The sequence below is a fragment of the Rissa tridactyla genome, chromosome 2 (assembly GCF_028500815.1).
Source record: "Rissa tridactyla isolate bRisTri1 chromosome 2, bRisTri1.patW.cur.20221130, whole genome shotgun sequence".
In the NCBI taxonomy this organism is placed as follows: domain Eukaryota; kingdom Metazoa; phylum Chordata; class Aves; order Charadriiformes; family Laridae; genus Rissa; species Rissa tridactyla.
The window spans coordinates 9169838-9197426 of NC_071467.1; the positions used below are offsets into that span (position 1 = coordinate 9169838).

General features: G+C 44.7%; 1 protein-coding gene across 2 annotated transcripts in view; it reads right to left on the minus strand.

Annotated features, from left to right (window-relative positions):
* The window catches only part of CCN4 (cellular communication network factor 4), a 38838-nt gene extending 12570 nt beyond the window's left edge, over positions 1–26268 (minus strand). The window contains exon 1 of one of the 2 annotated variants that reach the window (XM_054191832.1): positions 26100–26268. In XM_054191832.1, coding sequence (XP_054047807.1) covers positions 26100–26147 — 48 coding nt within the window. In that variant the 5' untranslated portion in view covers positions 26148–26268. Of the gene's footprint in view, positions 1–25040; positions 25156–26099 lie in introns of those variants that run through there. The other variant, XM_054191833.1, reaches the window with a different exon arrangement.
* Between the last annotated feature and the right edge of the window lie 1321 nt (positions 26269–27589).

The window sequence follows — 27589 nt, forward strand, 5'->3', positions numbered from 1 at the left end:
TCAAATCATCTGATTTGCAGACTGACCCAAACAACCTTACCAGTGGGAATTCATGCACCGAGGACTGACAGCATTACTGTTTAAAAATAACTTTGGGTTTTGCAGTTTGATTGTCCTAAACAATGAAGTTAAAACCCCAACTTTAGGTGGACACTTAAGGATGCATCTCCCAGGAATGGGTTGTGCATTTGTCCTGTCCGGCTGCCAGACGACACATCTGCTTTCTCCTGGTTCCACCTACTGGCTGAACTCTTTAGACAGCACAAGCAGAAACGCCTGTAAAGCCAACTCCAACATCAGATACTGCCTTAAATGTTCGCACAAACTAAAAGAATTTTTAGAAGCACCCCAGGAGACTCACATCCAGATTCACAGAGTTGCGAACATCCTAATAATAACCTGACATAGCACTGTTCCCAGGGGAGCAAAGTGGCTGGAGCTCAATAAAGAAGTAAAAGCGAAAAGACAAAATGAAATATAAATAATCTATTAAATAAAGCCACTTACTCTTCCATCCCTCAGTTGCATCTCTGGGAAAGCACAGATATTGCTTAGTTTCATCCCAGAACAGACAGAGGTCAACAACTCATAGTGCCTGTCAGAGAGATGGGCACATTAGCAGTGAATACCAGGACCTGGCTTACATCAGTGGGCTTAAACCAGGCCCTCAAGGTAGGAGTTTATTTCTTGATCTTGCTCAGTTGGAACTTCTGAGCTGAATATTGCTGAATATTTGCATTATTATTACACCCAAACCAGATGGGTCAACAAAGAGACAGTTCTTACAGCAAGATCAGCAGTAATCACAGTACCATCAGGACTTCCTTACTGTTATACTCTTGAGGAAGTCCCCGTGAATGCTCATAAACTATCAGAAGGCAATACTAGTGACAAGTGAGCTAGCATCAGGACAGAGTTATAAATCAGATTCCACAGGACACGTAAAGGTAAGAGGAAAATATGATTATTCAGGACCTAGCTTCCCCAGAGCATGCTTAAGCTTCTAGATACCTCATTAAAATTGATCCCAGACATGAAATCTCCAGAACATATTGTAAAATAATGGACTCTGAACCCAGAAAATATAAGACAGTTTCATAGATGTCAGGTGCCAGCTGGATTTATTCTGGCTGTGCGCTGTAGACTGAGCAGAAAGGAACGTTCTGCATGAAGCATAACATTAAACAGCCTAAGAAAATAAAATATCCACAGTGAGTTAACCATTAATATTTATGTGGATCTGTGAATGATAAACAATCAACTTCCCATAATATTATTTTGGGAAATATATCTGTGGGAAGAATGTAGGCAGATATTTGGAAGAGTCTTTTCTAACTCAGTTTAGACAATTACAGAGTGAAGATTACATACATGCACGCCTTTGCCAAAATATTGCTTATACTGGCAAACTCAGGGTGGCCTCACATTTTCTTCACATTTTTCCACTGAGTGCTCAGAGTGTTAGAAAACAACCTGATGTTTCATAAGTATTATCCCAGTAAGAGCAGCACTCGCTTAGAATAGGCTGATATAAAAATGTTTGGACATCATTAACAAATTGACACTGCCACCACAGAATCCACTAATTGGGATATTAAACAGCATAGTTTCTGTGCTCTAAGAGCATTGCAGTCTCTTGTGCTGCACACATTTAGTTTGGGCAGCTAATGAGCTCATCCAGCAAAACTAGCTTAAACTAGGGTTTGAAAAGCAACAGGGAACATCTGGAGGAGTAAGGGAGAAAAGTCTCCAGAAAGAACAAGTTAACAGACTTCAATTTTAGGCAAATGGAGAGTAGAACAAATGAGCATTTGGACTACCCATGGTTACAAGGAGTAACAAACCATTCTAAAACCATCCAGAACGAGATGCTGATGTTTGAGCCACGAGCTGGGTAACAAAAGCAGTATCGCAGTTCCAGCTCCCAGACAAGAGCAGACTGGTTTGGCAGAGGTTTTACTTTGCAATTAGCTGTGTTTTGCATTTGCTTATCTCCTGTGTTTCAGTCACGGCTTTGAAATCAAAGGGAAGATGTCTTCTGTCTTCTTACTCCCGTGGGACGTTCTGTCCCAAGCTGGGCAATAAAATAAAGTAAAATTAAGAAGCTCCACTTTTTTTTTTTTTTTGTTTCCCATGACAAGAGTAGCACAGGTTTTGTGGCATTTTTAAAAGTTATTTTGTTTTTCAAAACAGAAATCTGCATTTTCAAGTATCAACGATTTTCTGTTTCTGTTCCAATGCAGAATATTTTGACTTAAAAAACCGCTTCATTTAAAAATGTATTTGTTATTTAAATTCTCAAATCGGAAACAGTTTGCTTGACCTATTATAGAATCATAGAATCATAGAATGGTTCATGTTAGAAGGGACCTTAAAGATTATCTTCGACTTAAGCAAGGCGTTCGACAGTCTCCCACAGCATCCTTATAGGGAAGTTTAGGAAGAGTAGGCTTGATGAATGGACAGTGGGGTGGATAGATAACTGGTTGAAAGACAGAGTTCAGAGGGTCGTGATTAGGGGCACAGAGTCTAGTTGGAGGTCAGTGACGAGTGGTGTTCCCCAGGGGTCAGTACTGGGTCCAGTCCTCTTCAATATATTCATCAATGACCTGGATGAGGGGATAGAGTGCACCCTCAGCAAGTTTGCTGATGACACAAAGCTGGGGGGGGGTGGCTGACACACCGGAAGGCTGTGCTGCCATCCAGAGAGACCTGGACAGGCTGGAGAGTTGGGCAAAGAGGAACCTTATGAAATTCAACAAGGGCAAGTGCAGGGTGCTGCACCTGGGGAAGAATAGCTCCATGCACCAGTACAGGTTGGGGGCTGACCTGCTGGAGAGCAGCTCAGCTGAAAGAGACCTGGGAGTCCTGGTGGACAACAGGATGACCATGAACCAACAATGTGCCCTTGTGGTCAAAAAGGCCTGGGGTGCATCAAGAAGAGTGTGGCCAGCAGGTCGAGGGAGGTCATTCTCCCCCTCTACTCTGCCTTGGTGAGGCCGCACCTGGAGTGCTGTGTCCAGTTCTGGGCTCCCCGGTTCAAGAAGGACAGGGAACTGCTGGAGAGGGTGCAGCAAAGGACTACCAAGATAATTAGGGGACTGGAACACCTCTCTTATGAAGAAAAGCTGAGGGACTTGGGTCTCTTCAGTCTGGAAAAAAGATGCTTGAGGGGGGATCTTATCAATGCTTATAAATACTTAAAGGGTGGGTGTCAGGAGGACGGGGCCAGGCTTTTTTCAGTGTTGCCCAGGGACAGGACAAGAGGTACTGGGCACAAACTTGAGCATAGGAAGTTCCACCTAAACATGAGGAGGAACTTCTTTCCTTTGAGGGTCGCAGAGCACTGGAACAGGCTGCACAGAGAGGTGGTGGAGTCTCCATCTCTGGAGACATTCAAAACCCACCTGGATGCGTTCCTGTGCAACCTGCTGTAGGTGACCCTGCTTTGGCAGGGCTGTTGGACTAGGTGATCTCCAGAGGTTCCTTCCAACCCTATGATTCTATGATTCTTTGATCTAGTTCTCTAGTTCTAACCCCCATTATCTGTACTTCCCTAGAGTGGCTGATGAACTGATGAAGTTATGCATCCCTATTTCCTTTAAACAGCAATTTTCCTGCCAAGTTAAGTTGCCACTGTACGGCACTGGGGGTGCCATGAGCCGTACGGCTGTACGGAAAAGACGCCGCGCATGCGGTTATTTCCCCCTAGCTATTCCAATAGATATTTCCTAGCTATCTCCCCCTAGCTATTTCCTCTGCTTTCCAAGTTGACCACTTTATTTTCCAACTGTCAAAGTGTCTTCCTTCTTGAAATACATACTATGGGCTAGTTACTTGCTCTCATTTTGCCTCTGTTTAATAGTTTGTTTAGTCAAAATATAGGAAAGAATCTGGTCTTGGTGGGATCTTAATAAATTAATTCAGTGCCTGGACTATAGTTTTGAGCCCTCACTTTAAAAGGAATATCAAAGAATAATCAGTCCAGAGAAGGGCAACCTAGATGGTCAGAGACCTAAAGATCATGATCCCGGACAAGATGCTATGGAAGTTGGGCTTGGGTAATCTTGCAAAGAGGCTAACAGCTGATCTGGTATCAGTCCACTCCTCTCAGTGGTAGCAGATGGTAGACTAATGGACAGCAGCTACAAAACGTAGTAGGGGAGGTTTAGTCTGAACACCTGGTAGGCAACTTCTTCACTAGGAGAGCGGTGCGGCACTGGGACAGGTCACCCACCAAGGTTCTGCATTCTCCTTCCTCAACTGTTAGATTAAAGACCTCCAGAGGGCACTGACAACCAGCGTTTCTTGCAGCCTGTGAACGCATACCTTGCCAAAACCACGTGTGGAATACACCCATAAACCCAAACAACCAAGAAGACCTTCATCAATTCAGTCCTGTGCTGTGCCACCTAAAGTCTGGTTCTAGCACAGAGAAATAAAAGCTGATCTTTTTGTTAAATGGTGCATTTAATAATGTCAAAAGAATTCTATTTTGCAGGTCCATTCCCTCTCATATCATAAGCACAGCCAGAATGCTATTTGGCAGCTAATTGTAGTTTTATGTGATAATGGGAAACATACCAGAAGCCTGGTTTTGTAGCTGGAAGGTTTCAAGATAATAGAAGGAAAGAGAAGCTGCTGCTACTGCTTCTTTAATGGCCCCTTTGGAACATATGGCATGTGTGGATTCATCAAAAAAACCCCATAACTGCCATTTAATATAGTGTTGTACCATTTTATCAAAGCCACCTCAAGACTCTCAATGAAAGATGAGCAGTAAGAGGGCATTGCTACACCCCGGTGGTTAAGTAAAAAACAGATGGAGCCTACAACTTGCCTAAATAAACAGCAGCAATTCCAGGCAGTGTCCCATGATGAAAGGACATTTTTGCTCCAAGCGTGGCATATTTTGGAAAATGTAGCTTATAGTATTTGATGTGTTCTGTTACACAGAGATTACAGATGGAAGACCTATAGGTCAGCAATATCCTTAGGAACAACAGAAGATGATGGACCTTTGTACACTCTAGGAGGACCTGCAGCTAATTCAGTATGATTGCCGAACATTATGACCCAGCTTGAAATGATATAGGTTATCTTACCCTTTGGCAGGCAAAATCATGGCAAAAGTCTCTTGTAGCATCTGAAATGAGTTATCTCTGTGTACGCAGAGAGATCAGTAAAGCAGCACTTTTACATTTGAAGCAACGGCATCCTCATCAATATCTGCTACAGCTTCGTTATCTGATCTGGGTATAGTCTGGCCATACTTCTGTGAGGAAAGTGGCTTTTCTCCACAGAAATCATGGAATCCAAATGCTGAACCAGAGTCTGACTAGTGTCTGTTTCTAGAAAACCAAATCAGGAAACCACTGCAACCCAGGGTGGGAGAGGGGTATCAGCAGACTGGATCTTACACTGAGCAGTGGAAAAGAATAATGGTAATACTGCAGTTCTAAGTGCCAGCAATGCCAAACCCCATCCATGTGATTGCTGTGTTGTGCTTTCAAGGGCAAGTCTTGTGCCTTGGTCTCCACCACTCTGCATGGCCCAGCTTAGCTCTACCATGCTTCTGGCTCCATCTGCTCTTTCTCTTCCCACTACAGAGATAGCCTGAGGGCACGGAGACAGCTTCTCTGCTTCAGCAGTGAGGATGCAACCAAATATGACCCCTTCTTTCTTTCTCCTGGACTGCAACACTTATTCCTGTTCCCACCCAAGTGCCAAAGCAGAGCTGCAGTATATAGAGTTCACAAATGATGAGAGGATATTAGAGGAGATCTTTTGGTCCAAAAGGGGAGAAAGTGTTACGAGGAAAACGGGAAGAAGAAGAAGTTGTAGCATTCACCACTGGATAAAAACTCCCTTCACCAAGATCAAGTCCCATTCAAACCAGGGAGAATAGGAACTAGAGATTATGTGAGAGATGCAGAACCTCCCTCACAGCCTCCAGAAACTCCACTGACCTTTCTTCAACACATATAATAAAATCACTGTACTCGGAGGCTTTGTGATACTTTCACATCTCTATTGTAAAAAATTCACCTGATATCACGCATCATGAGATACCCTGAGAATAAAGAGATAAACTTCCACAGATCACGGACCAATACTTATTGCACTGAATTTTCCATACTCAGAAGCATCTGTGCAAGAGTCCACTAAATCATAGGTGCTCACTACATAAAGGTAGAAATGAGCACACAATGTACCAGACAGTGGAAAACAAGTTCCTGTGACTGGTACAGCTGACATGGAGTTACTGATAATGTTATGGCAAATGCAAAGAGCTTGGTTTTCTTTCATAAGGCTACAGCAGTATAAAGGAACCTTAATCTCTGTATGTAAAAATAAGACTGTTTTGAAAAAATCTGGGAGTTATTAGGTGGGTGTGTTTGATTACACTAATTTGGGCAGATAGAGGGAAGATTGAAGAGATGGGAAGAGCTGCATCCCTCCTTATCAGCAACCGTGCAGTGTGCAAAGTCTGACAGCAGAAAACTCAAGGGGGTAAAGGAAGTATTTATGGTGTTAAAAGCTTGCTGAGCTAGGAATGGTAGTATTTAAATTAAGGAAGGGAAACAGGAGTTGAAGATGATGGGATACATCCAGACAGCAAGAGGTTGGACTCATGTTCTGAACAAGTGCCAGGAATCTGAGGTACTGCGTCCGGCTCTGGAGCCCTCAGCAAAGGAGGACATGGACCTGTTGGAGTGGGTCCAGAAGAGGCCACAAAGATGGTTAGAAGGCTGGAGCACCTCTCCTATGAGGACAGGCTGAGAGAGTTGGGGTTGTTCAGCCTGGAGAAGAGAAGGCTCTGGGGAGACCTTATAGCAGCCTTTCAGTGCTTAAAGGTGGCTTATAAGAAAGATGGCGACAAACTTTTTATCTGGGCCTGTTGCGATAGGATGAGGGGTAATGGATTTAAACTAAAAGAGAGAAGATTTAGGCTAGATATAAGGATGAAATTTTTTATGCTAAGGGTGGTGAAACACTGGCCCAGGTTGCCCAGAGAGGTGGTTGGTTCCCTATCCCTGGAAACATTCAAGGTCAGGTTGGATGGAGCTCTGATCCTGATCTAGGTGAAGATGTCCTTGCTCGTTGCAGGGGAGATTGGACTAGATGACCTTTAAAAGTCCCTTCCAACCCAAACTATTTTATGATTTTATGATTTTATGATCTGTAAATCTCTAAAAACAGGACCACAGGGTGGCTAAGATATATGGGAAGTGAATGAGTGTTGTTACCACACTGAGGGTTCAGAGGCAAAAGAGACTCACATAGTCAAGAGACAAACCACAAAACTGTGCAAGTTAAAGTCATATGAAATGGTTAAGGGTGGAGGGGGGGGCGGGGAACAATGAACATCAAATAACCAGCGTGCCCATGTTGTCACAAACAGGAAAGGGGAACTGGTCACCTTCCACTTCCTCCCCATCAACTCTACTGGCATCTCATCACATCAGCAGTGGGACAGGGATGGTGCTGTGGCCTATGCTACTTTCAACAGTCAAGTTTTCTGTCTTCACTATTATATCTAAATCCCGTTTGTCTATTTCTTTTCATAGAAAATATTCCTGTTACATTTCTCTGAGTGCTAACGGATTCACACAAATAGACACGTATCCAAATAATGCACTTCAAGTTCAGGGATCTGAAGGAAAGTATAAAACAATACCCAGCATGGAGCAGATGCTGCTTTAAATAGCTTCTTCAAGGAATTGAAGTATTGAATTCCCTGGGGACACATTATCTTCCTAATCTGTTTTCTTCCTAAAGCTGATATCAAGTTTTTAACCATATCACAAGGTACCAATGTCAAACAACAGTCTCTCAAAATCCTCCCCAAAAGATTTAATTAGACTTTTGTCACTGTGTTTTAGGATGTGCTGAAAAGAATCTCAAAAAGGAAATCTAAAGTCCTTTGCAACAGTGTTATCTGATGTCTAAAAAGAGAAGCAAGCAGCAGAACGCTAAGCACACACTTCTGGGCATTTTTTCTTCTGACTCAAAGAGCAAAATTCTTCATACCAAGAAAACACACACAAAAAAAAGGCTAAAGACTTCTAAATAAAACCAGTAAATTCAATAGAAATGTATCTGCAAGCTCTGAATGAGTTCAGATGTACAGAACATGGCTGGAAGTGGGTCTGCACCCATGCACACCTGGTAGAGAGCAAGCCAGAAAAGTGGTGGCCCATAAGCTAGAGAAATGATGAATTGCTGTAAGCTCATATTGGAAATTAAAGCGAGATCAGCACAAACGACCTTGCCAAATTTATGGTGAGATCATTTAGCAGGAGTGTGTTGATTAGCTAGAGGCTTCCTTTTCCCAAGCTTTGCTGAGTTTATCTGCCCCAAATCCCTGGAACAAGTCCAGCCTAACTGACGGAATTTGCTAGCTCAACATGTGGAACAGAGACATTACTTGCCAAAACATGTATATGAAGACCCTTCACACAGATAATATTGGAGATCATGAGATCTAAAGCTATGAGGGTGGAAGAAACCATCAAACAAATCTGGAATTTGTTAACTTTTCTAGATGATAGTCGAGACCCTGAAGTAGATTGGACTACAGGTTTTCTAAGCAGAAAGGAGGAGACTGCAAATTAAGTACACTCAGTGTACTCATCATCGGATGTACCAGATCCAGGACTCTGCTGTGCTGAAGTTTTGTGATCTGTTACAAGAGACAAGCCTTCCCAAATAGTTTATAGCCTATCGACTCTTTCTTTGACATCTGGGAAACTGAGATCTAGTCATATTCTCACCCAGATGCTCAGCTCAGTCTCAGCAGTAGTCAGGTGTGCAATGCCATACAGTACCTGAGGCTAAGGGAGATGAAAAGGACATCAGAAGTCCATGAACTGAATGCCACCTAGTATAAAAATAATCCCTTAAAGCTGGCACCAATCTGAGATAAATGAGTTCTTCATAAGAGGCTCTAACCTATCTGGGGACCATGTTAGAAATCAAAGCCATCACTGCTTTCAGTCAAATGAAAAAATAAAGAAGTTCCAAAGAGGGCATCTAATAAGATAAAGCTTTACCATTAGGGAAAAACATGAAGTGTGTTTATATTACTATTATTAATTTTTTGAATGCTGTCATTAACTTCACCTGAGCTACAGGCTCAACCAATAAACAAAGAAACCAGTCTGCATTTCCTTCTTAAGAAAGAAAAAAAAAAAGCTGTTTTCAAAGACAAATCCACCAGGAGGGCAAAGTTTTGGAGTATACAGCCATTTGAGGGTCAATTCATCCCATTACAGGCACAAAAAGAACTTTTTTCTTCTCAGTGAATGTAGAAGCTACTCAGTTCTTACATGACTGAGAGGACAGCTGGGCAGCTTTCCCCCGGAAAAGGCAAGAAAGAAAAAAAATCCCTCTCACAGGACATATTCACTTTTATTTATGTAGGAACATAGCTGGAGAGGAGAGTGGGAGGGAATCAGTTTTGATTGGGACCTGGAGGTGCCAATGCAATGAGACATAGTTCCAAATAAGACTACTAAAAGGAGCCAATGTAATCAGCTTGCTTCGAACAGCCATTCAAACTTCCAAGTGAAGCTCCTTTCTAAGCTAGACCACGTAGCCACATGGTTATTGCACATGGGTGCATCTTGTTCGCTTGTCATTGTCACTGCAAAGGATAAATGGTGACCAGAACAGCGTGACTGAAATATGAATACCTTAAAAGAATATTTATGTTAATGAAAGCCAGCTGATTTACACAATCAAGTTAATTTAGTGCTAGTCAACAAATAAAAACTGCTGACAACCCAGTGCGTATGCAAAATGACTCCAAAAACGTCCCTGAGCAAATCACCGGCTCACTGTCCAGTGTTGGAGAAGAATGCAGATTTGGTTATAAGCAGCTACCACACTTGCAAGACGCTCGTTAGTTCAGTGGGATCTTTTGCACTGGTGAGATTAAGCATAATTCTTATGGTTTTAGGTCCCACTCTCCTCAGCTTCTCCGTGCAATTTGCTGTGTTTGCAGCTGCTGGGTGTGAACCCCGGGTCCCTCTCTGCTGACAGCAGAGGAGTCACACAAGGGACTTAATAACTACTCTGGATAAAATGCCTAAATTTAGGGCTGCTAAAGGTAGAGAAGGTAAATCCTAGGTTGAAGGACTAGGGCATGACTTTGTTATTTGAACTCAGCTTTTAGCCTCTCCGTGTCTGCAGAACAGGGGTGGTAACAATTCTTTTGCTATAATGGACAAACACTGAAGGTTTAGAGCTGCCCAGCCCATGGAGGAACATGCGGCTACCACCAAAGGAGATGATCCCAAGAGAGTTCCTGTATGAAAATATCAGTACAGATAGGGAGAGGTAGGAAAGCCAGAGCTGCTAAAAGGTCTGTAGGCCTGTGGCTATGCTGGTGATGTGCCTGGGAAGAAGAAATTTCTATCCACTCACCCACAGAAAAATCAATATTCAGCTTGTAGCATATGAATTTTCCTGAATATGGCATTCAGATGTGTCTGGAGGACTTTGAATGCAGGGGGACACCACAGCTGAGCACCTTCAACCCATCTACTTGAGCAAAAAGACAAGTTTTCTTCATTTTGTTCACATAAGAGGAATGACTGTCTTACAGACAGCATTTTCCTCAGCCTGGATATACTTGCAACACCACACCACCAGCACGGAGGTTTCGCTTAGGATGTCACAGCCAGGCACGGCCAGGTCACCACCAGCAGGTGTGATATCACCGATGCCATCAATCAAATAGCCATACAACACCAGAATGAAAACAGACACAGATGTGAAGAAGATTTTGTTTCGGCATGAAGGGCTGAAATACCCTTGATATGTAATTTATCCAAAGCTGAAGTCCAGTATACCCTTTCTCATCTCAAGCAACAAAAATTCTGTTTACAGGGATCAGTACATCGGTCTTCTCATGATGCCCTTGTCAGGGAATTTATTGATTGAATTTTAATTGCTGTGAATTAAACTTAGAAGGTTTAATTACTTTCACCTTCATGAACACAACACCAGAAAGTGGGAGTTGCAAAGGAGGGAAGTGTTTTCACCAAAAGCGAGAGGAAATCCTGTTCTTTCTGAATAAAGTGTTAAACCACAACAGGATGTGAAATGTGTGGGGATGTGCAAAAGAAAAAGAAGAAAAAAAAAAAACACAAAACAAAAAGGCAGCTCTGGACAGAGACAAGAGGGGAAATTTTCATTAAGGAGAGAAACTGGTGACGCTGAAGCAACACAACTGCAAGATTTGAAGAGTTAAACTGTCTGTTTACTGAGCCATTGAGTAGGAAACACACAGCTGTATCAACAGGAAAGTGGAATCTGGAGTCAGAAGTGCATTTTTTAGCTTGTCCTTTTCTTTCTCATATCTACCAAGGAGATTACTAGTTGAGATATAACACAAAAAAAGAAAGACTTCAACTGTGCAAGTTCTACAGCAACGAAGTACAGAGAGGGGAGAGAGCAGGCTCCAGTGTGCTGGCAGCCAGACGGCACTTATCAGCAATAGCATCCACTTTCCAGGCCACCAGGAAGAAATAAAGCCTATTCAAGGTTCAAGGAACTCTGACACAATGGGAGTTTACTGGCTTGAGGATGATTGCCAGGCCCTAAGCTCGAGCTGAGCCAGAAGCAGCCAAATCGCTGTGGACCAAACCTCCCATGACTGTCCATCTCTCAGCACACACCCCTACATTTCTCCTGGTCTCCAGGCCACTTTTCTCCACTCTCCACTACTCTCCTTGGCTGAAGAACCCAAAGAAGTTATAATTTCGATTTCCTATTTCTGCATTTCTTCAGCCAAGCTCACAGCCTCAGAGGAGGGTCCAAGTCTCACTGGTTTAAATTTGGGTTCAGACACAAAGTAGAAAAAAATAAAGAGATATTAGAACACCAATGTGGATCTGGTCTTGGATTCCTGACCCTGACCCTACAGAGAGCTCCTATTACCTTTCCAAGAAAACAGTTGAATTCAGCATTTTAATTGTAACACACAGGGGCTCCCCCCCACAACCTTCCGGTCCTGTTACAGAAACTGTTGGTACACTGTGCAAACCTGCGACTATGTTCATTGTCCGAAACCCCTCTAGTTCATTAGAACACTAGAAAAAGGCAGGAGGTGCATTTGAGTTTATTAGAAAACAAGCAAAAAATCTGAGTGTTGTTATTTGCATGGCGTTTGGGGTACCCTTCCTACTCGGCCTCTTTTATTGTGAAAAACAAAATACAAACACGCAAGCAAGCAAACCTATTACAAAAAGACTGATACAAAATGAAAAGGAACAAAATGGTTTTCTGTGTTTTTTTCTGGTTTTGTTTTTGGTTTGGTTTTTTTTTTTCAAATACACTCATTTTATTAGCCAACAACTAATAATTCCAAGCCTGCTACGAACTGCTCTGTGGTTGAGGGGAGTTTCGGGCTGACCCTTGGGGATTGGGGTCTCACACCCCATACTCACACAGCCCACAACCATTAACTCTCCAAACCAGAAGGGAATAGATACCACCTGCTTTTTTAGTGGCTTTTCAGAAGAGGGTGCCTGGGTTTTACACTCGTTCTACTACATTTTTGTCTTATTTTTCATCTTTAAGAGTGATTTAGATCCATATCCTGTTTTTTTTTTTCAGGTGATTGCCCAGTTCAGGGTAAACTTTGATCTATTATTTCATGCAGTAGATCTTAGCAGCATCAGCTAGTCCATATAGATAGCAGTTTGGCAAAAAATGAGGGAAAACTGTAGGGAGTGTACATCACAAACTTTAATAGCATTAAAAGGAAATAAGATGACCACAAAAAATTATGAGATTAAAAGGTACAAAAAAGCAGTGGGGCTTTCCACAGGCAGAGGCTGAAAAACCAGGGCAACTCATAATTTCATAATATTAAGATCATTCGGAATGACTGCTATTCAAACACCTCATATAAATTTATTTGACATCAGTGGGAAGGAAATAAAATAATGGTTTTGCTCCAAAACATGCTTCTTCAGCACTGAACAGGGGTCACTGAACAGGGGTCCATGAGGAAGTTCCCATCCACAGATCTCTGAGATCTCTGCAGTTCTGAATTTAAGAGAAGTTTCTTTTTAATAGTTTGGCTACTTGATAGTGTTCTTTAAAGAAAACCTAGAATTCAGATTCAAAATATTCAACTTGATGTTCTCTCACAGTTGTCAAGTTTCCTTACCTTGCCACTGACAACTTCTGTACATCTTATCTGTGTTGGTCTGGATTTCCATGGAGTGCCACATTTAAAATGCTACAGGCCTGGCATGGGAAGGATCCTTCTTTTGGCTGCTAGCTCATGGCTAGGAGCATAATTCTTTTCCTTCCTGAAAATCAGCAGGGCTTGGCCCAGAATATTTGGCTTGCAAGACTTGGATAAAGTTGGTTAAGCCCTTATGTAAGCTGAGGGTCATTGCATTGCAAGACAGTTTTGAAGCAGGCATTTGCCTCTCTCCTGCTCTGGAGCCCCATAACAAAAGGAGGCCACCTGAGGCTGTGAGTGCATGGACACCTAGGTCAGTACTCTGCAATCTAAATCTACCCTCTTCCAGTTTGAAGCCATTTCCTCTTGTCCTATCACTACATGCCCTTGTAAAAAGTCCCTCTCCAGCTGACTTGTAGGCCCCCTTCAGATGCTGGAACGCTGCTATAAGTTCTACGTGGAGCTTTCTCTTCTCCAGGCTGAAGAACCCCAACTCTCTCAGCCTGTACTAATAGGAGAGGTGCTCCAGCCCTCTGAGCATCTTTGTGGCCCTCCTCTGGACCTATTCCAACAGGTCCATGTCCTTCTTGTGCCGAGGACTCGAAAGCTGGATGCAGTACTCTAGGTGGGGTCTCATCAGAGTGGAGTAGATAGGGTAGGATAACAACACAGAGTTTTGGCTGCCCATAGCAGTAGCTGAATAGAGCACCAAGGATGAAGAGCCAGCAGGATTGCAGGGAGAGACAACCAAGGAGAGCTTGGAGAAAACACCACCTATGTAAGTGTCTCATGTGAGGCTTAGAGATGGGATGATCCAAACAACTTTTCTAAGGTTTCTTGCTTTTTTTGCAAGAACTGCTGCAGGGCAGCAGTCAGCAGAATCATGGCTACAGACAGCATCTTGTCCCATGTGCTATGAAAAAGGAGAAGGGGTGGTGATGAGTCCCTCAACAAGGGGAACAGGATGTTCCTGAAGAGCTGTCCCAGACAGAGCAAAAAGAGCAAACTCAGGTGATGGGAAGGAGGGGACTCAGAGGAGGTCAGAGCCAGCTCTCAATCCAGCCTGGGCTTTGCACGACAAACACTATTCCAGACACACTTGAAGTTTAGATCCTGTTTTAATACACAACAGAAAGCCGCAAAAAGCATCTGTGCCTCCCACCCCCCACCCCCAACAAAAGCTGACACATTGCAAATGGGGAAGGAAGAAAAAAGAGAGAAGCCATGAGATTCACCCTTGGCTTTTACAAGGCTTTGGGGACAAACCCATTGCTTTCAAATTAAATGCAGTGGAAACTACAAGGGGGGAAACTAGAACACCTCCTGGCACAAATTCATGAAGAAAAAAGAAAAGGAGTGAAGTTATTAGTATAGGAAAATCATGTATTGTGCTGGAGAATGAATCCTCCTGCACTTGAAGTCAGTGGAAACAGAACTGAAATTCAGTGCTTTGGTAAAAAAGATTCTGGAGAATGAACATAGAATAACTGGTGCAAGCAGTAAATGTGAAGGCTGATATACTTGGAGGTATCAGCTCTCCAGATGGGAATGCACACACAGGATTTGCACGAGCAAGCAGAGCATGTCACCGTCTGCTTCTAGGAGGGACTGCTCATGGTGGAAAGCAGCACCTTTCATGAGGAAGAAATTACTGAATAACCCTGTTTTAATCTGGGGCCCAAGAGATGAAGTGAATGTCCCAAAGGCAGACAGGATGTCTGTGGCAGAGCCAAAAATAGCAGTTAGATTTCTTGTTCCTACTCTGTAACCATACCATGATCCCTCCTCCTACACACAGCTAATAAACTAAGTTGTTTAGTTCTTACTGGATGCAAAAAAGAAATCGTTCCACTGAGCTGACTCTCGGATGCTGTCAGTTCAGCGAAGTCAATTTCTTAGTGTTTTATCTTTCAATCATCACATGCACCTGATGTCTGCAAAAAGACAAGACACTCTCACCTCTCCAACGCTTTCAAATCCAGCAGATCGTTGGTGATCAGCAGTTTATAACTTGATGCATCTGTGCAAAGTGATGCAATGGGTCCTTCATACTGATACACTCTTGCCTGCATGCAGCTATTGATACTTCCTGGAGCCCAGGTCTAAATTAACCAGGTGACAAAATTCCCCTTTCTGATCCAGAGATCTCCTGACACCATGAAATGGGGCCAGACTCTTTTCAGTGGTGCTCAATGACAGGACAAGGGGCAACGGCCACAAACTGGAACATAGAAAATTCCATCTAAATACGAGAAAAAACTTTACTTTGAGAGTGGCAGAGCACTGGAACAGGCTGCCCAGAGAGGTGGTGGAGTCTCCAACTCTGGAGACATTCAAAACCCACCTGGACGTGTTCCTGTGCAACCTGCTCTGGGTGACCCTGCTTTGGCAGGGGGGTTGGACTAGATGATCTCCAGAGGTCCCTACCAACCCCTACCATTATATGATTCTGTGATAAAATTAAAAAAAAAAACAAAAAAAAAACCCCAAAAAACCCAGAAAAACACCACAAAACCAATACCAAACCCCCTTGCTCAGGCCAGGGTGTTGCTGCAGCTCCACCACAACGTGACATGGGGAGTCCTGCACCCTGGCACTGAAGCGCTTTGACAGGTAACAAGGAGAAATTTGCTTAGCCTTCATGCCTGTCAGCACCCCCATGCCTCCCAAAAAACACACCATGCAAACACTACCACTTCCCTGTCCTATCCAACCCCAAACTGGAAAGTGGCACCATCTCAGCCCTTCAACAGTTAACACTGCTGCTTCCAGACATAGAGGAGGACATCAGCCATGTGTTTAGTCTCCAGGAGGAGGAAGATGAATTTCTAATTATATGGGTGCTGACATCTTTGCTTGTCTCTGAATAACTGGTGTTGGCTGCCTGCAGCCCACAGCAAGCCAAGCAGGCATGGGAGCTTGTGCGCAGAGCACAGGGTTGGGCTCCCAAATCCCCGACACGCGAGGGCAGTGTTGGTGCACAAATGACAAAGCTGTGGTGCTCCCCAGCAGCCCTGCACAGCACCCTGCTGCTTCCGAGCATCCCCCTGGGCCAAGGCTGCTCCACAGACACGATTTCTGCCAGGAAAACCACATTTGGGAAGCGTACGGGGAGGGAGGTGTTAAGCCAAAATATTTATCTCCACATAGCTCCCGCTGTAGAGGCAGTTTTTCTAAGAAAGCTTCCCCTGTATGTTACAGGGTGAACAATAAAACTAGGATCAACACCTTTATGGTCACATAGACCCACCGGAATGAGACAAATGCAATTCTTTAATTATTCCTCTATAAAATGGTACAATTATCAAGGATGTAAAGGTTTTAAAGGGATCTCAACTTTGCTGCCATAATATCAATTTCTTCCTCTGATCAAATTATCCAGCCTCCCAGATGATACTCCAGAAAGCATTTGAATATTTCTGGGATGTGGGGAGGGAAACAGTCAAAAATATGGTACAAAGATCTCCTTGAGTGCAAACAGACTGCCTATATGATATGTATGGAAAAACTGACACAAACCATAAAAATGGGGGGGGGTATATGCATGTGTGTATTATTTTTATATATATATATATCACATAGAATTAAGCATATAATCTAAAAGAAAGAGAAGCATCATATCTGAGGCTGAAACCAGGCACGTAATGCGTTGTTCCACCACAAACTCAGGAGCCCACCCACACCTCGGCTGCTTTGGAGGGCAAGGAATTCACCAGCCAGCATGATCAAGATCACGCCACCTCTTTGGGGAACCCCAGTGCACCGAGGAAGCTTAGTACGGGTTTTGATGCAAAATCTGGAAAAATAAGTCAAGTGACCTCCAGAAACCCACTACCTCATAGAGACGTCAGCTTGCAGCTTCTCTGACCCCTTTGCCAGGCTCACGGAGAGCTGTGCCTGACAGAAATGTCTGATTAAATGTAATTTTAAAAATGTGTAGTTGGCACTCTAGTAAAGCAGTGAAAATTAATGGTGAATGATGTCCGTAAATGAACTGCTGTGTTAAATAGCAGGGATGTCATTATATATTTAACTACAATAACTGCAATACCTAGGGTCAAATGTGGAAGAAAAAAAGAGAAAGCAGCCAGCTGAATTTGCCCTCATCCTCTTACATCAATGTATATCAGCCCACACACAGATGCTGTGAGTATGACCTAGGCCTCCAAGAACAAGATCCAGCAGGAAACGTTGCTGGCAGTGCTTATAAACAAATCACCTGCTGAATGGCCAAAGTGGTTAATGGAACCTGGATATTTTCCTAATTAATTTTCCACCCTTTTTTTTTTCCCTCATAAAAATGCAACTGAAGAGTTTCATAGTGTAATCCACTTGCAGATTCTCAGCACTGGCTGCAGTTTTTGTGGTTTGGTCCTTCCCTGCTAAACAGCTAAAATGACCCAGCTGTTACTCTAAACCCAGGGAATTGGTAGCCTGTGGGCAGACAAGTACATGTGCCAGGCATTTGGAGGAGCGCTTAATTCTCCCCATATGGATTTTGATGTCTCTGCCTTCTTATCAGTCCTGACACAGAAAGTTCCCTTTGTCAGAGCAGATATAAGCTCTGGTGATCGTAAATGTGAGCTGTAGCCTGCTTGGTCATCATACACACACACCCAGGAATGTCTTGGTGAACTTCAAGAACGAGAAAGAAGGATCCACAAGTCCGAAAAACACAGATGCAGAGTGACGTCTTGCACCACGAATATGAGAATGCCAAGGACACCGTTTATCTGGCATGGCAGTGACAACACAAGCATTTAGGGCACAATCGAGAGATGCTTTAAGATAGTGATGTCGCTTTCTGGGGGAGTTACCAGTCTCTCTGCAGAGCCCTGGCACATTAGTTGTCTGCCCAGCGCAGGAAGGTTGTCCCCTTCATGGAGCAAGACAAGTTCACCAGAGTCAGGTGATTAGTGTTGCCCCCAACAGACATCAAACTGTGTTTCAACAAAGCCACGCTTCCTTTTTTTCTCAATAATCTTTCTTTCACAGGCCAAGCATATGCATATGGAGATGAGGAAACTTCAGCAGGAGAAAGAAACAGTCCCCCACTCATCTTGCTCTCTCTTGTTACCCAAAAAGCTTCAGTAAGAAAACACCAAAAAAGAAAGCAGAATGGTAGTCTGGAAAGCTGGTAGAGCGTGGAAAGGAATCAAAACTTTTAAATCCCTCAGAAATTAAAGTCTGAGTTGCACTCATAAATTCTAGAAAGGGAAAAGTGCATCTGTTCATACGCAGCTAAAAAATGTCTACCTTCTAATACAAAAAAATAAAAATATAAAAAATAACTCCCTGAGTCATCCAAAGCAATTTTGTTCAAAGCTGTTCAGCCTGTGTGGGTTGCACTATTCCTGGTGGCTGGTAGCAAGTTTTGTGCTAGGTATTGCACAGAATTACTAAGTTGCTTACTACTACTGACTTTACTGTGCTCTTTCCCTTATATACAGATACTACACATAATGTTTCTACATCTAAGGTAGCTATTCAGTCCAGCTAGACAGTTGAATGCTAGAGAGGTAACAATACAACCAATGCTTCATATCCACCTGGAAGCCTTTCACTGGAGATGATTTCACAATGCTAGGAAGGGAAACGTCAGGTTTACCTTAAGCTAGGCAGGACTTTGTTTCAGCTCTAAGTAAAAGATATAAAAGCAGCCAAAGCATTACAGGCATTGTGCGTGCTGTTCTTCTGAGTGCCAATGAAATGCTGGACCAAGTGGTCTTGCTATAGAATCATAGAATCATAGACTAGTTTGGGTTTGAAGGGCTCTTTAAAGTCCATCTAGTCCAACCTCGCTGCGATGAGCAGGGACATCTTCACCTAGATCAGGATCAGAACTCCATCCAACCTGACCTTGAGTGTTTCCAGGGATAGGGAACCTACCACCTCTCTGGGCAACCTGGGCCAGTGTTTCACCACCCTTACCATAAAAAAGCTGAATGGGGGCTATGCTGCCCTGTCACCAAGCACAAGACATTTTTTCTTATAAATCCTTCTGAATCTGCAAAGCAAGCTCTTAGGAAAAGGTCTTTTTGAAGGGCTGGAGTTGCTTCGTGACTGCAAAGACCTAACTGCACACATGTCCAGCAACATCAGGATCCAGGTGACTCACAACCCTCCATGTATGGTGCATGAGCCCAGAATTATTTCTGCAAATACCTCTCAGGTTTCCTTTTGGGCTCATTACACGCCATCCTGGAGTTCATGAAACTTGGCCTTCCAACTTGCTCATCTCTCATTTACTTTATAGGTTAAGTAGAATGACAGACCCAGCCTAATAAAACAACTAAGAACAACGTGGGAGCTATTGAGAAAGAGAAGAGGAACACAGAGATGACCACACAGTCCTGGAATGCATTACCAACCCAAGTATTAGAAATTCATTATTCAAGTTGTGCATCAAATCTTAGCTTAAGTGTTATCTTCTTCCACAGCTGTTTCGGCCTAAAGGCTCTCCTTTCCTTCCCCATCCACAAGAAGAATTACTTGTAGAGGCAGAGCCAGCTGTTGGCACCTACAGAGGTAAAAAAGCCCTTTCTCCCCCCTACTTTCCCACACCTAGCCCAGATGTAAGGATTACAAGTCAAAATCCAGCAGCAGTCTATTAGAAGGCGCAAGGGATTAAGAAGACTCCGGAAGTTTCACCCAGGATGCCAGAATAAGCAGCAGCCAAGAGGGAAACACATAAGGTTTCAGTATGGGTGTGACAAATAACAGAGGCACCAGTGGGGGTACCTCCCAGAGCTGGGAGACCAGCAGGGTGCAGGAAAACCAGTGATCTTCACCCACAGCTAGGAAACCCAGAGCAGCACTGGAGAACATCCGCACAGAGCTGCTAAAACAGCAGAGTCAGAGTCTCTTGACCCAGGACACATCTGTAAAAATAAAGCCCTGTGGTGCCCCTGCCAACCTGCAGCAATGGGAGGAGGCTGAAGGTAACTCATCCGGAGGACACAGCAAACCCTGGGTGGGACAAAACTTGGAAGAGGGAGTGAGGGGGAAATTGGGTGCTATAAACCCATTCCAAGAAAGTGGGTCTGAATTCTTTGTGGACACCAGAACACAGAAAGAAAACAAATGGTAGACTTTGTTTGGGCCCATCACTGCCACGCTGACAGCTGTCAGTCAAAGTTTCTATTTAATAGAAACAGCACATTCTACTTTTAACATAAGCACCCTAAGAATGAGGATGGTTGAGCTATATTATAAGAAAGTAAAGAGGGAATCAGGGGAACATCTTAATCCCGGGCACCTACCTGCACCTCCTGGTGACAAACTTAAATCTGAAAGAGTGAGGAAATCTTACCCTGCTTTCTGGTCCACAACATGAGACATTGTCAGGCTTGATACCCAAATGTGTCTTCAGCTGAAGCTGTGGGCGTTCAGCTTTTGCCAGGCCACAGCTGCCAATGTTCACATACATGATACTATTTCTTTTTCTTTAGAACAGCTTCTTTTCCACTCGTGCATGAGAGCCAGGGCTGTCCAGACAGGAATGCTCAAGACCCCGCTGGGACACCGAGGCCGTCCAAAAAGAGTAGTTCTCAGTAAGCTGAGCACTGGCAAGATGCTAAAGGAACGCTTAACATCCTAACGTGGGAGCCCAGAGCTTTGGAAGAAATAAGTGTCTCCCGTGGGTATAGAGGAGTTCTGAAATTTTTGGCCAGTGCCTTTTACTAGCACCTGGGGAAGGTGGGAGAAGCTAAACATGCACAACTCTTTCAAAGGACAGACGCTCAGCATAACCATGTAAATCTTAGGCTTTTGCTAGAACTCACAGCTACCATTTTTAACTAATACCTGTCCTTGGAGAATTCCCACTGGCAGGACTGTTGCAGTGTGAAACGGGGACAGGACCTGCCCAAGCCGACACAAACAGGCAGTGCCACAACTGTGAGGGGGGTGAGGAAGACAAGTCCTGTCCCCGGCTCTGTCCTGGTTAATGCTGGCAAAGAGACTGTTGCACACTGGCAGCTGACAGCTATCAAAGGGTGCATGTGTCTAATTAGCGGGCATCTTCACTCCGTCAGAAATAGGCTTGGGTCTGAACCTCTGGTCCGCCTGAAGCACCATTCAGTGTGTTGCCTTGGCTGTGATTTCATCCTGCGAGTGGATTTGTGAGGGGGGCACTGCCGAATAAAACATCATCTTTGGGAAAGTCTCACGTATGATGCAGCCATACCTGCAGGGATGATGTCTACCAGCTTCAAGCCACAAGATGCCCATCTGCATAGCTGAATCTTCAGCTGCTATAACCAGAGTAGTTTTAATTGACTTCTACCATCATCTACTTGAATATAGGAAGTTCCACCTAAACATGAGGAGGAACTTCTTTCCTTTGAGGGTGGCAGAGCACTGGCACAGGCTGCCCAGAGAGGTGGTGGAGTATCTATCTCTGGAGACATTCAAAACCCACCTGGACGCATTCCTGTGCAACCTGCTCTGGGTGATCCTGCTCTGGCAGGGGGGTTGGACTAGAAGATCTCCATGGGTCCCTTCCAACCCCTACCATTCTGTGTGATTCTGTGATTTATAGAAGTGTGGGATATGAGCCCTTCTAAAGACAAACGTATTGACCCTGTCTCTGATAACCAGATGCTGTTAAGTAACAGCGAATGGTGAGAAATTTAGAGGGACAAGACACATCAGCTTTGCTGCCTAAGATTATCTAAGCATCATTACAGAATCACAGAATCACAGAATCTTCATGGTTGGAAAGGACCCTTAAGATCATCGAGTCCAACCAAAAAACTTACAATCTCTGCCCTTCAGAGCATGCCCTGAAGTGCCACATCTAGATGTTTACCCATGTTGCAAGCCTGTAGCCTTCTGTTACAATAGACAAACCTCAGCTCACCTCCCCTGGAGAGCCACAGGGTTTTTGCAGGCAAGAATAAAGGTGTCTGAAACCTTTAGAATTAGATTATATATGAGCTGCTAGCAAAGCAAATAGATAAATGAATAAATTAATCCATAGCCTTTTTTTTCTCTCTCTTTTTTTTTTTTTTCGGTTCAAGTTTGGTCAGAATGTGGTTTCGCCTGCAAGAGCCCAAAGAAATGTAATATTTTTTTCCTGCCACCAAATCCAAATGTTTTACAAATGAAATTCTTGGCCTCACATCGGTGCCAAAAAATCTTATAAAAAGGAGAAGGAAAAACTGCACATTATGGTTCTCAAACCACTTTGCACACAGCCTGAGGCAGCCCTGAACTTGAGTCATTATCAGTGACTATCTAGTGAAATCAACTCTAATAAAGGAGATGGTGACTATATAAAACTGTCTTCAAACATCTCTCTGCTTTCTCCCTCCCACTAAAGCCAAAAGCCTGGTGTTTGTGTGCTGTGACTGCCATCACATCAAATAAAAGTGTCAATACCTGCCTACCAGCTGATGCTATTTGCTTTTTAATGTCTTGCTTACAAGCACCATCAAAGGAAAAGTCTGCAGGTTTGCATTTGCCTCATCCACACTCCACCCATTCCTCCACTTCAAATGTTTTAGAAACCTCCAATGCTGTTCTTCATCCTATATAATCTCCTTTACTAATTTTCTACAAAGTGCAGAATTTCTTTTCTTGTCATCACCCTGGTTTGGGACATTTTGTCCCATTTGAACAAGGGGTTTCATATCTGTTGAATCATCAGGACTAGAGGCTAGAGGTCCTGGCTCTGATTCCTCAATGTGCAGCACTGAAAGGGGCCAACGCATCCAGCCCTAAAGTCCCTGCTGCAGAAATGACTCAGGCACTGAGGAACCTCAGCCTAGTTGATGGTACTTGGGCGCCCATGGTCTCTGCCCTTATATCTATGAAAAAAACAAAATTTTAAGAAATGTTTGAAAATTTAAGCCTGAAATTCCAACTATGCTCAGCTATTTTTCTCTTTGCAAACCCATCTCCCGTGCAGTTATGCCCCAATACAAAACCTTGTTGATAAGACTGTTCTAAGAGCTCTGTAACTGCCTGTAGCTTAACACAGTACTGGGGGACAGGGGATGCTCCCGCAGAACCTGATTGCTGCCTTCTGAATTACCCTTTGAGACCTGCCTGACCTTCCCATATTAACTCCTCTGCTTTCCTCCCTGGAACAAGTATATGTATTCCAGTTATGTTACAGATAGTCAACCCTCCTCTTTCCCAGTGGAGCATCTTTTTCTGTTCATATTTCTTCATATATGTGAAGAGTGACAAGTCCCTAGGGAGACTACAGGGCTTTGCCTGTGCACAGTGACCTGCCTGGTGCTGCCGCTCCACGGGTGCCTCTGCAGTGTTGGAAAGACCTTTATTACTGTTGTGGTGATGCCACCAAAGATGCGACACAAGAGACAATGAGGTGGGGCAGTGTCATAGCTTTATCAGCACTCATCTGTTATGACCCGCCTGACTTAGCTAAGATACCTCTCGTGAGCTGGTGACAACAGCTAAATATTCACAATATCCCACACCAATGGGAATATCTCTTGCTCCTTCAGACATCGTCCCCTTAAGCAGACCAAACTAAGTCTGGTCTTCTCCCAAAAGTCCTTTAAGCATTACATAGACTACTTCTGCCTCCCAGTTGCTCTCCCCAGCACCTCTGACCACTGCATGCTATTCACTCTTTTCATCCGTTTCGCCACTCCCCCATGTGCGCCAGACAGAAAGCTGCCTTTCATCAGCCTACCAACCCCCCATCACATCCCAGTTCAGGTGTGAAGAAGACCCACAGAAAGCCAGTTCACTACTGGGGAGAAATCGCCCCTACTCAATGGTTTCTAAGCACAACCTTCTAAGGTCCAACTCCACAGGTGTGCTCAGGAGGTGACAGTGCCCCTGGGATGCTCCAGAGAGACACAGCTTCACCTTCTCCCTTCAATGGAGAGCTTGAACTGGAACAATTGAGACCAAGGACTCTTTTCAGGCTATTTTTGAGACTATTTCAAACCCTTTTTTAGAAACTCTTTAGACCAAACATGCTGCCAGCAATATTTGGATTGCACTCACTCACCCCCACAGCAGGCATGTGTGTCTACATGCACTCACACATACTTTCAAGCTATAGCAGCTTTTTTTTCAAACATATTTGATATCAAGGGCACCCAGGACAACCACTTGAAAATTTACAAGGCTCACACAGATCTCCTCTAGTAGCACTGTTTGGGGGGGTGCTCCCTCTGTGTGACTTTTGCTCAAACAAATCAACCGAGGTAAGAATCAACGCACCTCAGTGCAGCCGAGAGGTGCATTTTGTTTGTTTGTTGTTAGTTTTGTGTTTTGTTTTGTGTCTTTTTTTTTTTCCTAGAAGAGGCACCATTATCAGCCCATCTCCACGTTCACGCAGGACTTATCGCTTTGCCATCTGCTTTCACACAGGTGCGTCTGGCGTACCACACCACGGGTGCTACTTTCTTGCTTTAAAGCCCCGCTTTATCTCGCTACACACAAGCCAACCCCTGATGCCAGCAGCTCTGCGAAGCAAAATCCCCCCCTGTGCAAAGCAGTTGATGTTACCCCCCTCCGAGCAGAAGAGATGCTCAGACACAGCTTCACACGTGGCTGGCTCTGGGAATGTCCCAGCTTTAAGCCGGACAGCCCAAGCCAGTCCCTTGCATCTGTCTTTTGGGGTCCCCAGGGCTCCCCGAGCCCAGCGTTGCCTCGGGGATGGGGGAGGAGGAGGAGGGATAGCGCTCAGTCGCTCTCCCGCTGGGGACAGGCACTCCTCGCACGCACCGTCCCCCTGCCGGGATGGTCACCTTCCTAAACACAACAGCTCCCAACAACCGGCTCCCTCCCCCGGGGGTTTTACCCTAGCCGCAAGCAGCACCGGGGAAGGAAAAGCAATCCGCACCTTCTGGACTGAGCGGCTTTCCCAGACAGGTTTCTCCAAAGAGGAGGGGAAGGAGAGCAGCTGCTGCTTGCGTGGACCGGGCAGCTACAGACTTCGGGAAAGGGGGAAACAAAACCCTTCTCCTCCTCCTCCTCCTCGGCGGCAGCGGCGCGGCTCACCTGCGGGGAGCGCCCGCCGGCACCGCCCGCCCCGCTCCCGGCGCCGCTCCCGCTCCCGGTCCCTCCTGCGGCACGGAGCCGGCCCCGCACCGGCCCCGGCCCCGCACCGGCCCCGGCCCCGGCCCCGGCCCCGCTTCTGTCCCGGCCCCCCGCCCCCGGGCACCGCCGTCCGTCTGAGACCTGGCCATTCCCTTCCAACCCGCTCCCCCAACAGTCTCACCCCGGCTGCCTCGGGCAGGAATGGGTCATCTTTTCCTCCTTCTTGTGTTCTACCATATAAATAGTTGCAATAAAAGGAAAAAAGAAAAGAAAGGAAAAGAAAGGAAAATAAAAGAAAGGAAAGGAAAGGAAAGGAAAGGAAAAGAAAAGAAAAGAAAAAAGAAAAGAAAAGAAAAGAAAAGAAAAGAAAAGAAAAGAAAAGAAAAGAAAAGAAAAGAAAAGAAAAGAAAAGAAAAGAAAAGAAAAGAAAAGAAAAGAAAAGAAAAGAAAAGAAAAGAAAAGACCCAAACCCCACACTACGGTTTTCTGTGCAGATCCACCTGGATTCTGAGCAGAGATGGACTCAACTCAGATACACTTCTGCATCCTTTCCTTTCCTTTCCTTTCCTTTCCTTTCCTTTCCTTTCCTTTCCTTTCCTTTCCTTTCCTTTCCTTTCCTTTCCTTTCCTTTCCTTTCCTTTCCTTTCCTTTCCTTTCCTTTCCTTTCCTTTCCTTTCCTTTCCTTTCCTTTCCTTTCCTCCACAGCTCACCTTTAACTCCCCGCTCTCACATCTCCCACCTCCCCACAGCTCAGCAGTGCCCACCTTCCCACACGCACCGCACTCGGCTCTCCCAGCCCACCGTCCATTAAACCCAAGTGTGTTTGCAGAAGAGGAGTCTCTCCCACAGTTTCCAAACTCACCTGCAAAATGCTGCTTGTTGCTAGAATCCAGGGCAAAAGCCACCTCATCCCTGGAAGCCGGGATTAAATACATTGATTGAACCCAGATTTAGAGCCGTTTTGAACAAAAACACCACTTTGGGGAATGCAGAGCAATCCTGAACTGGCAACCTAGCCTAGGCACTCTGCCTTTTTCTCTTGGCTCTTTGGGGATTTTATTAAAGACAGATCTGACGTCAGGGTGAAGGACAAGCCCTGCATTTTTCCTTTGGAGAAACTTTTCCTGCCTTCACTTCTTCATTTTTGTGTGTGGTGTTGTCCCACCTCCTGCATTTTACTGTATCGCCGTTAGCCAAAGGGCTCTTAAAGGGAAAGCTGCAGCGCCGTGGTCCATCGCGCTGCAATTTTAGCACTGCACCGAAATGCTCAGGGCTCACCCCTCATGTTGCTCATGGCATCCAGACTCTCACAACTTAGCTAGTACGCCAAGAAACCTTTGATCGGGCTTTACTGATTATGATTAATGACCTGACGTACACAAAGACGCACAGATGTTGGATTGATTTAATCTTTTAAAAAGAGTGGCTTCATTTGAAGTGCAGAAGGATGTTTGTCCTGCAAGCACACCCGGTGGGAGGCAGTCTGTCAGCTCCCTCGGGACCCCCCCTCTTTCACAGAGCAATCCACGTGGGAAATGAAAGGAAGGGCACACTATCCCCTGCCACGCTGCACATCCCTTCCGTGATTTTGATATCGGAGTATGCATCAGCTCCTGGGCCCAGTTATAGTTCTACCCTGTGCCAGCAGTGGGCAGAACAAATATTGCTCAAGTACAGGGGAGTGCAAACCCCACCCTGAAGAGAGCGAAACTCTCTGATCACCTGTTAATATATACCCTGAGTTTAGCTGGGTCATTTCTGATGTGTTTTTCTCCTCTTACCTGGGCACAGGCACAGTATTTTCCCTCACCCCTCTAAATCTGAATTAGAAAGAACTTAAAGTCTCTCTCATCCTTAAATTGAAATAGAATAGTATAAGGAAAATGAGTGCTTGCAAAGGGAAGAAAAATCATATTAAACGGCTTTACAGAGCTTAAACCCAAGAAAGATTTGAGACATGGGCTAAAAGAGATGTCAGGGTAAATTTAAAAGTAAGGAAACTTTACTGCTTGATATGGCAGGCTGGGCAGCGATGGGTGGATGAACGCTGATGGCCAAAATAGAACTGAGATGGTGCCTTAACCTCTGCTCAGCCTTGGTTACCTCCTGTAACTCAAGTGTGCCAGGTTGGGTTGGGGTGAGACACCCCTGGACCTCTCCATCAGCCATCCCAGCTCTCCGAGGGATGCAGTGGGGTTTGCTCCCCAGATCTGGCACGGATGCGGCTGATGGTGGGCAGGGAGGAGAGAGCGAGGAAGCTGTACTCCAGTAACACGTATTCTCACAGCGACTTTCACCCCTTTGTGCTGTGTGACATGACATGGGCGGTTTAATGGTTTTACACCAGCTGGA